The sequence below is a fragment of the Siniperca chuatsi genome, linkage group LG19, assembly GCF_020085105.1.
Source record: "Siniperca chuatsi isolate FFG_IHB_CAS linkage group LG19, ASM2008510v1, whole genome shotgun sequence".
In the NCBI taxonomy this organism is placed as follows: Eukaryota; Metazoa; Chordata; class Actinopteri; order Centrarchiformes; family Sinipercidae; genus Siniperca; species Siniperca chuatsi.
The window spans coordinates 7,101,386-7,114,737 of NC_058060.1; the positions used below are offsets into that span (position 1 = coordinate 7,101,386).

A 13,352-nucleotide genomic window follows, 5' to 3' on the forward strand; every position below is an offset into this window, starting at 1 on the left:
ACAAGAAAATTATTTTTGCATCATATTTTGTCAGTTTTTTTTAAATGTATTTTACAAAAAATTATTTGACATTATTTATGATTAATAAACATGTACCTAGAGCTCCTTCTAGTTCTCATTTTATGAGGACTGAAACTAATGAGAATTTTCATTGTCGATTAATCTACCAGTTATTTTCTCAAATAATCATTTGTATAAAATATGGGATATAGTGAAAAATAGCCATCACAATTTTCTAGAGCCCAAGGTCACTGACGTCTTCAGATTGCTTGTTTTCTCCGAGCAACAGTCCAAAACACAAAGATATTTAATTTTCAACAATGAATGTATGGCAGTTTGCTTTAAAATGACTAGAATTGATTAACAGTAGTTGCCGATTAATTTTCTGACTAATCATTTCAGCTCTACATTTCATTATTCTTAAAATAATGCTGCTTGTATATGCTGAAGTGAAAGCAAAGTGCACCAAACTGAACTATTTAAGGCCACATGGACTGCTGTGTGTGAATACCCTGTGTGTGTTGAGGGTATTCTTTGAAGTATGCTCAAAGGCTGAGCTGCTCCACCTCACATACATGTGGTACAAAATACACATAACATCATGTACACTATGACTATCTGTACATGCATGCTCACACACCACACATACAAGAGAAGAAACATGAGTGTGCATGTGTGTGTGTGATTTCACTGTCAGCTCTCCCTTCACACCCCAGTCTGTGATCTCCTTTGCCCCTCTTTGTGTAGTCGACATTAGCTCCCGATCCCAGTTCACTACAAGCAGGTCTTTGTGTGCGACGGCCCGCCTCTCCACACTCACACCACATCCAGGAGGATCATCCATAAATCAGAGTGCAGACGGAGGAGCGTGGCCTGGGCTTTAGAAGCAGAGTAACTCGTGTCTGAGCTACCAGACATTCATTGTGAATGTAGTCCAGCTCAGTCCCACTGCTCAGAGGTGCTCTCACAGCTCCCATTGTTTCCAAGAGGAATGGACTGTTTTCTTTTGTTGCTGAGATTTTCATTGAAAAACGATCCCACTGAATAGTAAATTAATCAAGTCCCATTCAGATGCACCTAATTTGGCACAATATCACCTTTCCTGCCCGATGATCCCCTGCTGCTTGAGCCTCCTGAAAGTACAAACACAGCCAGTACCCTTGAGTATACAACTCTACTTTTTACACATGCTTTTGAAGGGTTACTTCACACGCTCCCTTACTGGGTATAGTACTTTCAAAGAGATCACTCTCTGTTGACCTTCACAAGTAATAGAATCAGTTTTTAAACTCAAGTCAGTAGTTGAAATAAGGCTTGGAAAAACAGGACAGTTACTGCACAGGATGATTGCGCATTGACAACAATGACATTATTTCTATTTTGCTAGCAGATTCCCTCCACTTGTTTTGACTATACCAGATATATGACTATGAAGATTTTTTGCACTGTGGTTGTAGATGGAATGCAGTCTGAGTCACGTCAGAGGAGAAAAAGATGTTAGACTTTTCTTATAACCTTTAGGCAGTCATGGCAGTTAGATCCCTGGACCCGCAGGATTAATCTGGTTGGGGAAAGTTAGAGAGCAGCGCTTTCTCCATTCCTCATTACCACCACTGAGGTGCCCTTGATCAAGGCCCTGAACCCCCAACAGCTGTGGTTGTACTGTACTAGTTGGGCTCACTTATCTTCTCCTTTTTAGCAAAAACATCTCCCCTGCAAACCTTCTGCTCGCCACAATCATTGCTTTCTATCCCAGTGAATGAAAGCTTCTAAACACGGCAACTGCACAGCAATAGTCTCCTATTTAGTAATAAGACAAGGCAAACCTTCCCACCGTTGCTCATATCACAAAATGAATGAAAGCATGTAAACATATATAATTAAACCACAATATTGCCCGATCATATATAATACATCTGTGAAGTGTTGTGGACATCAACTGCTGAAATCCGATGCTGAAATATAAATCACTTTAAATCAAAACCTACTCCATTGGTATTTATGGCAGAACTTCTGTTGAACCCTTGCATCAACTATAAATCCAGCGTAACTGAGTGAATGTTATCAGGGCATTCCTGGAAAAAAGGGGAAACTTCCCTGAGTAAATAATCAGCAAATATAATAATCTTTGTGAGAACCTCTACAGAATACAGTGGGATTTTGAATTTCCTATCAGCACGTTTAATAGCCTTCCCTAATATATCACATCGTAGATGCTTTTGTGTGAACAATCTGTGTCTTCTCCTCTTTAGTTGTCCGCGGAGCTGGAAGGGAAATCAGAAAATGGAGAAATCAAAGAGCTTCTGCAACTACTGACCAAACCCCACGTGAAGGTGAGTTTGGCTCCTGTTCTTCATTACAGTCTTTATTCGTTTTATATTCAGCAAATGTTAAGGAACTACATGCACATATCCTCTTTGTGGAAGACCATGGTATTATCTTCAAAAAACCATCAAAATATCAGGCCGGTCTGACTATCACACACTGAATCGAACACAGACTTTGGCTTGTATTATTGTATTATTACTATACTAAAGTCAACAGTGTGGATATTTGCGGTTTGTACAGCGCTGGCATTAAAATGATTCGATTATCGTGCTGTATACAAAATAATATGGCGGATAGATCCAGACAGTGCTTTTTCTTGTCTTCTTGGCTGCGGCCGCTGGCCTCGTTAGCCAGACACAGACAGCCACAAAATTAATTTACACATTTTTATTTTCAAATGCATAACTCTCGCCATCCATCAGGCCCTCCAGCTGTCTCAGCCAGACAGAGCTGCCTTCGCGATGGCGGGATAGAAGGAGAGCTGGACGGGCTCCTTTTTTAATCGTCATGCTTATTTGGGCTCTGCCAGAATCAACATCTCAGTATGAAGTCCTCCCCCACCACAGTACACACACACACACACACACACACACACAGAGCACAGTGCATGCAAATATTCAATACCTCTCAGTGTCAAGGGTTGTGAAAAGACAGGGGGGTTCCCAAAAGGATCAGGCTTACAAGTCAGATCGACAATTTTTGAATGTCTATGCTAGTGATATAATGATTCATTTCTTAAATTATAACATTACAGTTATAAGCATATAGAAGGACAGACAGGTACAGTAGATGTATAGTATACACATAATAAGGCGTCATGTATAATTCAGTTCATCACACTTAACCAGCAATCAACACACACAATCCCACATAGACATATGATGGTGGATACACAGTCAAACACACACTCACACAGCCACTATCCTGAAGACAAATGGTCGCAATCTATCACAGCCTTGCTCTCCTACTTTGCTACGTGGGGACGCTGTGGTCTCCTTAGTCTCTGTCAACCCCGAAGTGAAATGCGCCGGCAAATGATCACTGCGCTCGCCATGAAGCATGCCTGTGTCAGAAACCCCGCGTTTATTGTTATAATTCTGCTTACAGCAAAGGTATTTGGCGTGGCAAGGGTCAATCCATCAAAACACAGAGCTCGTGAAAGTCATCGATCAGGAAGCTCGGCAACTTCAGCTGGTGAGGTGAGGAGAGGTGAAGGCAGGAGAAGGGACTGTGGGCCAGGTGTGCACACACACACACAGACACACAGGCCAATACAATATCCTGCCCTCTCATGTATGTGGTTATAGACGTGGATCTAGTGGCAGGTAAAACCACCTATATCCCATTTTGGTGTTTGGGTCTTTATAGCTTAATTTAATATTATACATCTTAGTAAGTATTATCAGTCTAAATCATAAAGTATGGCTCCACTATATAGGAGTCCCATCCCCTCTAAATGTATGTGATGTGTGGATTCTGATATTTCAGATCAGTTTGGGGTCACATTCATATCTGGAAATAAATCTACTAAGAATCAAGTATTGCCAGTTGGACTTTGATGTAAACAAAAAGAAATTTCAAGTCGTTGTCAATTTCTTGAAAATGAGTGCCTGCACTTTTTCTCCTCTCACTTAACAGAAGCTATGGCCACTGCAACTGCCACGGCTGACTCTTCAGCCGCAGCCCTGCTGACCATCCAGCTTGAATTAGTGTTTCTGTCTCGTTTGTGCTCATCGCAGATTGCAGTTTGGCAATACTCATCAGTTAGGCTTTGAATGTAGCCTCACTGAGATAAAAGACCGGCTTAACACCCCCTGAAAATCTTGTTTTTTGCAGACCTTTAGCGGTTTAACTTCTCACCTTTGCTGCAGTAATGTAGAAGTGTCCAGGATGTGTCAACAGACATGAAACCTTCAACAAGATCTGTCACTGTTTCCTCTACACTCGTACAAAGTCCTCTCCCCAATTTCATCTTTGTCTACTCAGGAAGAGTCACCAGTACTTACTTGTTGTCACTCTTTGTCTGTTTGCTTTCTCTATTCACTGCTGTCGCTCTGTTCTCCCACCACCTCCACACGCTGCTGTGCCGACCTCCGCTCCGGTGCAGAACGAGGTCAGCCAAACAATTCCACAACAAACAATGGAAAAAATTCGGCTACTGCTTCCTTTACTGCCGGGCGACAGCACTGTCAGAAGCACAGAAGCAACTGAGGCCAAGGGAGGCGAACCACAGTGCATTAGCATTTTATCCCTGAATTAAGATTAAAGAAAGATTTATTTCTAACATTTCATGGCTGTAACACAAAAAAAAACACCTTGTAGAACATACACGAACAGTATGAGAATCATCACAGAAAGCCGGACTCACAATTCGTGGATCTTCTGCAATTTTTGTCTGTATGTCTGTTTTTGAGGGAAAGCGTCATGCCTGGTGTTTGATCGATCTGCATATGTTCACACACTTGTACACAGTTTCTCTACCTTACTTCATGACCTCTACTCTTGCGTGTCAGTTAAAATTTTGAGCGTCTGGGCCTTAAACCGCCAGGCTCAACGCTCCCGCTGGCTTTAGCGGGAACACTCAGTCAACAATAGATTAGTTCCAGCATCTTGGTTTGGAGGTGGGGGGGGGGGCTTTGACTGTAACATACTGAGGCGTGGAGACTCTTGGCATTTTCCTAACATTGTGTCTCAAACTGTAGGCAGCATGTGGGCTTCAAGAATAAAGTATTAAAACTTTGCTCTCTTTCTGTCTCCATCTGTCCTCCAGGGCACTTGATACCGTACCAGCCAGCCCCAGTGTAAATCACAGAGCCGGGGGTGTAAAACACAAGCAGATGGCTGCTGCCTTTGAATGGCGTCTCTGTGCGATAGTAACTGTATCACTCTTAATTATGGCTGAAATGATCCATTCCTAGGGTGGGGATATAAATCAGACCCTTTAAAACCCCCCTCTCTCTTTCTCTTCCTTTCTCTTTCTTGCCTTCCCTCTCTGCCTCAAACTTTCTCTTTTACGATTTGCACATGAAAAAACAACTTTCACCCATATTAGCCCCCCTCAGCAAGACTAATATTGACAGTGATGAAAGTGCCAATTATGATGGCCGGCTGTTTCCGCCGGCATGTTTCGAGGTGGGGGTGTGTATGCTTGCAGAATGTGTTTGACTCTGTGCAGTGCATGCTGAGGTTCAAGGCTTAGAGAGGGTGGGCATGAGTGTCAAATCCCAGCTGACCTACAGCAGCGCCTCCAGAAGGCAGAACGCTCACAGCAGGGTCCTTCCCGCCTGGGGAGAACAGTTACCCTGCACCGATCCAGCACCACCAGCTGAAAAACGAGTGGGCCAGTGACAGGACCGGGGGGCTTTAATGAGAGGCCAATGCCAGGAATGTACGAGCAGGTTTATTTAGTCAAGCTCAGTGATCTGTTTTTCTAGGATCCCTATTATGCCTAATGAACACAAACACACGGACCAAGAAAGGACGGGATGGCTGGAAAACAGGGGTGGTTTTGCTTCCCTTCATCTTTCTTTCCGTCTCTCACTCTCCATTCTCCTTTCCTCCTCTGGCCTCAGCTGCAGGGCCTATACAAGGATATAGCTCTAGATTTGATTAGGTGGCTAATCCACCAACACTGAGGCATAACAAGACCCATTGACTCATATCAGCCCAGGAAGAAAGCTTCAATACAGAGACCTGTGTGTGTGTGTGTGTGTGTGTGTGTGTAAAACATTTGTACCTGTGTAGTTGTACTCACATGTCAACGGTCACCAGCCAGGGCATGTACCATGTGCTATCTATTAGCATACAGCTGTTATTGCTACTTCCTAGAAAGTTTTCACAAGGAATTAGCTGTGGCTCTGTTACGGGTTGTTAGGCACGGCCATGGGGAGAATGTGGCGATGGGGAGCAATGCTAGATTTAAGGAAGTGCCATGGATGAGAGGACATTCACAGGTCAGGATATTAGGCCTGATGGATAGAGTTCAGAGGAAACAGCAATTGGCAGGTTAGTGGAGGAAAGGTTGAGGTGAGCATGAGAAGGTTGTAGGGAGAGAAAGAGTCCAATAAAGGGTTTCTATGGAAGTTCTCTTTGTCATTTTTACTCTGTTTACTAATGCAACAACCAAGTTTAAGTTTCCTTTGAATCCAAAACTAATTGTTTGTGTGTTCATCGATTAAACATTGAATCTATAAATAGAATATAGGGAAAGATACACATTTCAATTTTCTGAAGCCTAAGTTGACATGTTCACATTTATAATTTGCTCAACCAAGAGTCTATAATCCAACGTTTTTCAGTTCACTGTGACATAAAACAGAAAAAAGCAGCAAATCCTCGTATTTGACAAGCTGGAACCAGCAAATGTTTGACATTTGATTGACATTTTGCTTGATTTATTACTTAAACAGTTGGGGTTCAAGTTGAGTTTAAGTTGTATATATTTGCACTGGTTAAAATCAGACAAATGACTTACAAATAGCAATGGAAAATAATGTGTAGGAAGAGACCCCCACAAAAAGGGCTTAATCAATTAGAAAAATTGTTGTAGATTTTGTGTCAATAGACTGATTGGAGTAGTACTGAATCAATCAATCAATCAATCTAATTCTAGGCACTAATGCCGTACAGCGTCAACAAAACACTATAGTTCTGCTTCTCGGGCTCCAGGCCTCCATGGGTGTCCCACACTGCTGAGAGGCTGATGGACGCTTGGCTGACCCACATGCTGTCGCAACCCAGATCAGGTGCTGTGACTGACAGTCAAACACTATAACGAGAACCACAACCACACATGTATCCAACTTAAAAAAAAATCTTCCCTTTTCTCCGGGTTTGCTGTCACGCCATGGGCTAGCTTTCACCAAAGATGTTTTTGGAGAATTTGATACAACGCCAAATTAAGCTTGGTTTTCTCACAGCCCCTGTGGGAGAAAAAACAGAGAAAAATGGTGGCCACAAAGTCAGAAGCATTCTTTAGTAAATATTTGCCCTGTGATATTTTATTCAGCTCTGAATGGAGTGCTACTTTCACTGGCTAGCTCTGTTATTAAGTCATGCATGTTTACATATGGTGCTGAGAGTCTCAGAATGCAACATTACTGATCTCATCACAATATTGTGGCAACTGCAAAACCCCATCCATGTCTTGACATGGTGCTACGAACACAATATACTGTATATGTTATATCGAGCACAGGTTTGGGATCACATTCCCTTTCGCTTTACTTTTATTGTCTCATCTGCAAACAGTTTTCGTTTTTAGCGTTCCAAGAGAAATGTTCAATACCACAATGACAGCATCCCCAGACACACAATGTAACGCAAAGTGTGTGTTTATGTACGGTGCATATGAAAGCCAGCAACACATTGTTAGGCCGGTTCTGAGAAATGAACATACTGTTGATGCTGGGAACATTTTGGGGAAAAATATATGAAAGATAAAACTGAAGAAGAGCAAACAAGAAGAAGAGAGAGAATTAATGGCATGTGAGAGAAGTTTGGACAGGAGGACCAAGAAAACAATTCAGGGAGGAAAGATGAGAAAGAGAAAAATATGGAATAAAATGTGTGTTCTTCTGGGAATTAGAGTAAAAAAGAAATTGTCATTTTGTCTGGTCTGCACTGTTCCAGTAGGCTAGTTTTGAGTTAGAACCTTATTTGTAGTTTTGACCATTGCTTCTATTGGTTGTGATTGTACTCACCAAGTTAATCTGGGAAAACAGCGATATCTGCTAAAAAAAAAAAAAAGAAAGTCTTACAGGACAAGAAAAATGAACAGATGATCAGACAAGCCGGCAGTCTAGCCAGATTATCTAAACCTAAGTGGCTAGACTTTAGAGGTAAAACTGAAAGTGAGCACACCTGAAACATCAATCTTGGCTCAGGAAAACTGCAGATGAGAGTTATGGTAATCATTTTATTGTTTCCTTTTGTTTTCTTTTCTAAATAAGTTCCGTCTGATATCAAGCGAGTTTCTTGGCCCAAGGGACTTCTTTTTAGTGATGTTGCCACGTTGTTAGATCTGAGAAATTAACTTTGTAGAATGTAAATATTTTTAACTTTTTGGGGCAATTTATGCCTTTATTACAGTGTATTGGACAGTACAGGGATGACAGGAAATTAGAGGAGAGAGAGATGGGGAATGACATGCAACAAAGATCCATGGCCCGACTCAAACCTGGCACTGTGCAATTCATGGTCAGCACCCTTAAACCCTAGGCCACTGCGGTTCCCCATGAGTAGAATGTTATTAATGCAGATAGGAATGATGACTAAAACTACAAAAGTAAGACCCAAGTTGTAATAAACCGGAATCATCCTTTAAAGTTATAGTATAGGATTATAGGGAATAAATAGAACCAAGTCCCTTACAAGTATACAAGATAAACTCTGTGTTGGTCAGCGTGTCTCTCCAGTTGTGTCTCCTCCTCTCATCTGCTCCCATTTAGCAACATCTTGAACGCTGTACTGCAGCATGCTCCCATGTCATAAAACACACTGCTCCTCTTCTCACCATATCCTTCTCTCTGCCTCTCTCTTTTTCTCTCTCTCTCTCTCACTCTCTCTACTTTTGTCTGGCACATGGGGTGGAAGATGTTTTTCTCACTTTTCTCTCCCCTCCTCAACCATGGAAAAAGCAGCACGCGTCCAGCTGCATCTTGGTCCGGACATGGAGTCGTTAAATAGTTTGAAAAATGAATGTCTCAATGGCATCATTCTTGTCTGCGTCCCGTCTCTTTTTTATGTCTGCTCGTGAACGTGTGAAATGTCTGAGGCGACCGAGAACTTCATTACTTTGAGTATGCCGCCGAACAGTGCGGAACATTGCTTCTCTGAGTGTTCACCACCTTGCCCTGGAAAGCATCGGTACTGAAAACGGTGGCCAAGGTTTGCCCCCCCCCCCCACATTCCCCCTCCTTTCACTCGCAGTCCCTGGTGAGCAGTGGTCCAGGGCAGGTGCTGGTTTCCTTTAATCAGAGAGATGTATGGAGGGAAAGCATTGGCTTAATGGCAATTAACGCATCTAGCTACAAGTTCTGGCTCTGAATGCTTTTAAATCCATCAACCAGCACTTGAGGGAGACACCCCAATTCATAACCATCCTCCCTGCAGTCTCTGCATTTTCTCTGTCCTGCTCAAAGAAAGAAATGATGGATTGGACTCTTAATAACATGTATTGCTATACTTTATTTGGCTAATTAGACCGAGGTAAAGCTGAGGCCTTTATGATTTGACTGATAACCCTTGCTTCTTGTTTCTTTCCTCCCATCCATTCCTGTATCCATCTCCCTCCTCTAGAGCCTTCTGTCAGTCCATGACACTGTCGCCCAGAAGGGTTACGACCCCGAACTACCTCCACTGCCTGAAGACATTGACGACGATGAGGATTCGGTGAAAATCATAAGACTCGTCAAAAACAAGGAACCTCTTGTAAGTAACTTTGTCCGTTATCTTGAGAAGTTATTCAATTTTATTTATATATCTCATTACACTTTTCCTATAGAGCAGGTCTAGACTGTAATAACATTAATAATAATAAAACTTTATTTATAGAGCACTTATCAAAACAAAGTACAAAGTGCTTCACAACAAGAGGAATAAAATACAACAGTGAATGACGAGATATAAAGAAATAAAATACACAAAAGCAATAAAATAAACAGTAAAATAAACAGCCAGTAAGGCTGCAAATCAGGATATGCTTTCAGATAAAAATGTGTTTTGAGACGAGACTTAAACGAAGACACTGACTCAGACAACCTAATTTCTTCGGGCTGTACTGTTTATATTATTTACAGAGACCCACCTAATCCCACCAAGAACAAGCACTTAGAGAGAGAGAGAAAGAGAGAGACAGACAAACAGTTTATTAAATTTGACTTAAAATATTTGATAGTGTCATCCAGCGCTGTATGGGGTCCACTCAGTCAAACATCGAACAGAATCATTACATGCAGAATTCTGCAGATATATTTTACAAAAACTCCAACAAATGCATGTAGAGCAGAATTAGGCAGATACCCACTGATAATTAACATTCAAAAGGGAGCGCTCAAATGTTTTAATCACCTTAAATCCAGCCCCCTAGACACTCTCCATTCCAAAGCCCTCCAAATCCCAGAGCTGAGCCCAGAAAAGAGTCCCCTTTGTCAGCTGGTGATGAGACTAAATGCCCCCTCTCAGTCACACTCTGAACAGTCTCACAACAACACTGCTTTCCAAACACCAATCAGAGTAAACCAAATTATAACACAATGTAAAGAAACCTATTTGGAACACTGGAAAGAAGAAACTAAAAGCCAAAGTAGATTTGCAACAGAATGTTATCTGGCCCTTAAAAAGAGATTATGAGCTGGCAGAATCTCTCTCTAGTGTCAGAGATAGAAAGCAGAGACAGATCCTAACCAAGTACAGGCTCAGTGGACCACAAACTGGCAATCAAAAAAGGAAGGCACAAAAAAATCCTGGCAACCAAAAGAAAACAGAATATGTGGTCACTGTTCGACAGGTGAGGTTAAGACAGAGATGCTCTTCCTCCTACAATTCACAACATTTAAATAAATAAGAAACATTTACTTTAGTTCAACTGTGTAATCTCAGATTTCAAAGAGCTCAATTAAATATACTCCTAGGAGGAGACAGGCCATATCTTGCTGCCCAATATGTATCAACATGCCACAACCTGAGGGACAGTGAATGACCTGGACACACATACACACACACATACATACATACATTAAAAATATTTTTTTGCAATGTTTATGTAGTTTTCACTTACTTGCTTACTTGTATTTGTATTTTTAACTGCAAGTCAATATTATTATTATTATTATTATTATTACTATACTATCTTACTTATCTGTATATATTCTAATAACACAGTTTTTCTGTTTATGTTTTATTTCACACATGGAGGAGAATTTGCCTAATGGCGTGTAGTCCAGTAATAGGAGTTCAAAAGTTATTAAATAATGGTCCGATAAAGAAGGATTCTGTGAAAAGACTATGAAATGTTCAGTTTCAACGCCATATGCCAGAACAAGGTCGAGGGTGTGGTTAAAACAGTGAGTGGAGTGAATGTACACTTGCCAATCAAATCTAATAAAGAGATAAACGCAGGACTAAGGCTATCGGTGCCTCGAGGAATGTGAGTATTAATATGACTGGGCGGAGTGGATTCATTTAGGCTAGCATATTCTTCATGACCCAGCCAGGTTTCAGTAGGACAAAATGAGTCAATATGATCTGATATTAGGCACCGACCTGGTGATGGGCCTCAGCATCCCTGGATCGAGTCAGGGGATGCCAGGGATCTTGTGTTGCATGTTGTTATCCATCTCTCTTCTACTGTTATCTTTCAGTGAAGGTATAAAAATACTTAAAGCAAATTATGTGTCCAACAGATTTTCCATCAGGTTCTTTATTATTTGTGATTAACATCTTTATGTCATGAAAATCCTGCTATCCAGGCTTTACACTAATCCCTGAATTTCTGAATACCTCTTGTATCAAAGTAGTATACACACACCACAAGTCAAGTCAATACCATACACGCTTTTGAGGTACTTGCCTGTGGGAATCCAACCCACAACCTTGAAGTTGTAAGCACACCAAAACCGACCACAATTACCCTGCTCTTGGCCATGAGTATTTTCAGCCAGTCTAGGCTCGCTGTCTGTGAAAGGCTTCCTTTTCTATCCTGGTCAGTGTTGCTCTCTCATTGTAACATGCTTCTCACGTCCATGCTCTTCAGACATCGTCCCAGACGTCAACAACCACCCGTCTGTCCCGGCCTCGGGCCCCAACTCTACTGCAGCGACATCTTGGCCAGCTTTCTCATTTTCACTCCACCCTTTGGCACCCTGGGTGTCTGTATGTGTCTTCTGATGGCTGCCGTTCCATAGTCAGCTAGTAAGGCACATTTGGGATTGGGCTTCTGTAACCTCACCAAACTTAATTGCGGCTGGTTTTGGTTGCACCACATTTACACCTTTATTTTCAGCTTTGGTGCATGATTATCTTTGCCATTGTTGTGATTCTTCGATTCACTTGACTGACCTTAGTGTCCTGCGACACATAAACACTCCACTACTCAAGTCCTCTGGCCTGTCAAAGACTTGTTGTGTGTTGAGGCGCGGCCCATCTTTGATCTGTGCCGGACATGTCTTGGCCCCAACCGCCTCTATTTTCACTTTGTGGTTTTCGCCCTGACCACCATCTTGGCTCCAGGCCGGCGCGCTCCTCTCACCACACCCCGGGGGAAGGAGAACACACCTAAGCCATTTTTGGGTTCCTGCCTGATGCATGTTCTGTATAGCTGAACGTAATAATTTGGCTTGGAGGAATTCTCGCTCTCCATCTCAAGACACATTGTCGCGGGCGGTTCCTGCTCCGGCCTCTCCCCAAGTCTGATGTTGGATCACATTCCCTGAAACCATAATGTGATTTACACCCACCCCGGTCAGCTTAATCACCTAGCTGGTGTTATTCCATTACATGACTTGATTCTTTTATGTCTCAGTGATTTGGCTCCTCCTTAGAGCATATGAAACACACATTTACGATGTGTGATATTGTGTATTGTACAATATTGAAGGTGTTAATTATGTAGAATATATTTTTGTAGTAATATAGTTACTCAGTTTTAGTTTATAGGTAAAAGGTGCACACTGGTTATTGTGTGTTTCAAAGTAACTATCTAAATGGAGAAAGTTCTTTTAAGGGTCAACACTAGGTCAGTTTTATAAATACTCCTCCAATTTAAAAGAGGTTTCATTTAATGTGGCTGTTTGAATACAATATATACAATATTGTTGCAATGGCAGCTTAGTTTCCTACCAGTATATTTAATTATGTTCACTCCATACAGGCTTTGATGCATTACAGGCTACCAAATTAGATTTATGGTAGGAAGTCAAGTCATAACTTCCAACTTGCATTTGACAACACGTTTTATTCATAAATGTAATAATAACAGCCGCAAAATTTGCCCTTGCAACAATGCAGCGAGAAAAACAATTCAA

General features: G+C 41.6%; 1 protein-coding gene across 5 annotated transcripts in view; it reads left to right on the forward strand.

The window, feature by feature from the left end:
- Window positions 1–13,352, forward strand: part of mpp7a (MAGUK p55 scaffold protein 7a) — a 151,008-nt gene that overhangs the window by 79,419 nt on the left and 58,237 nt on the right. For all 5 annotated transcript variants that reach the window (XM_044175977.1, XM_044175979.1, XM_044175978.1 and 2 more), the window contains 2 exons: window positions 2,253–2,333; window positions 9,628–9,759. In XM_044175977.1, coding sequence (XP_044031912.1) covers window positions 2,253–2,333; window positions 9,628–9,759 — 213 coding nt within the window. The remainder of the gene's footprint in view (window positions 1–2,252; window positions 2,334–9,627; window positions 9,760–13,352) is intronic.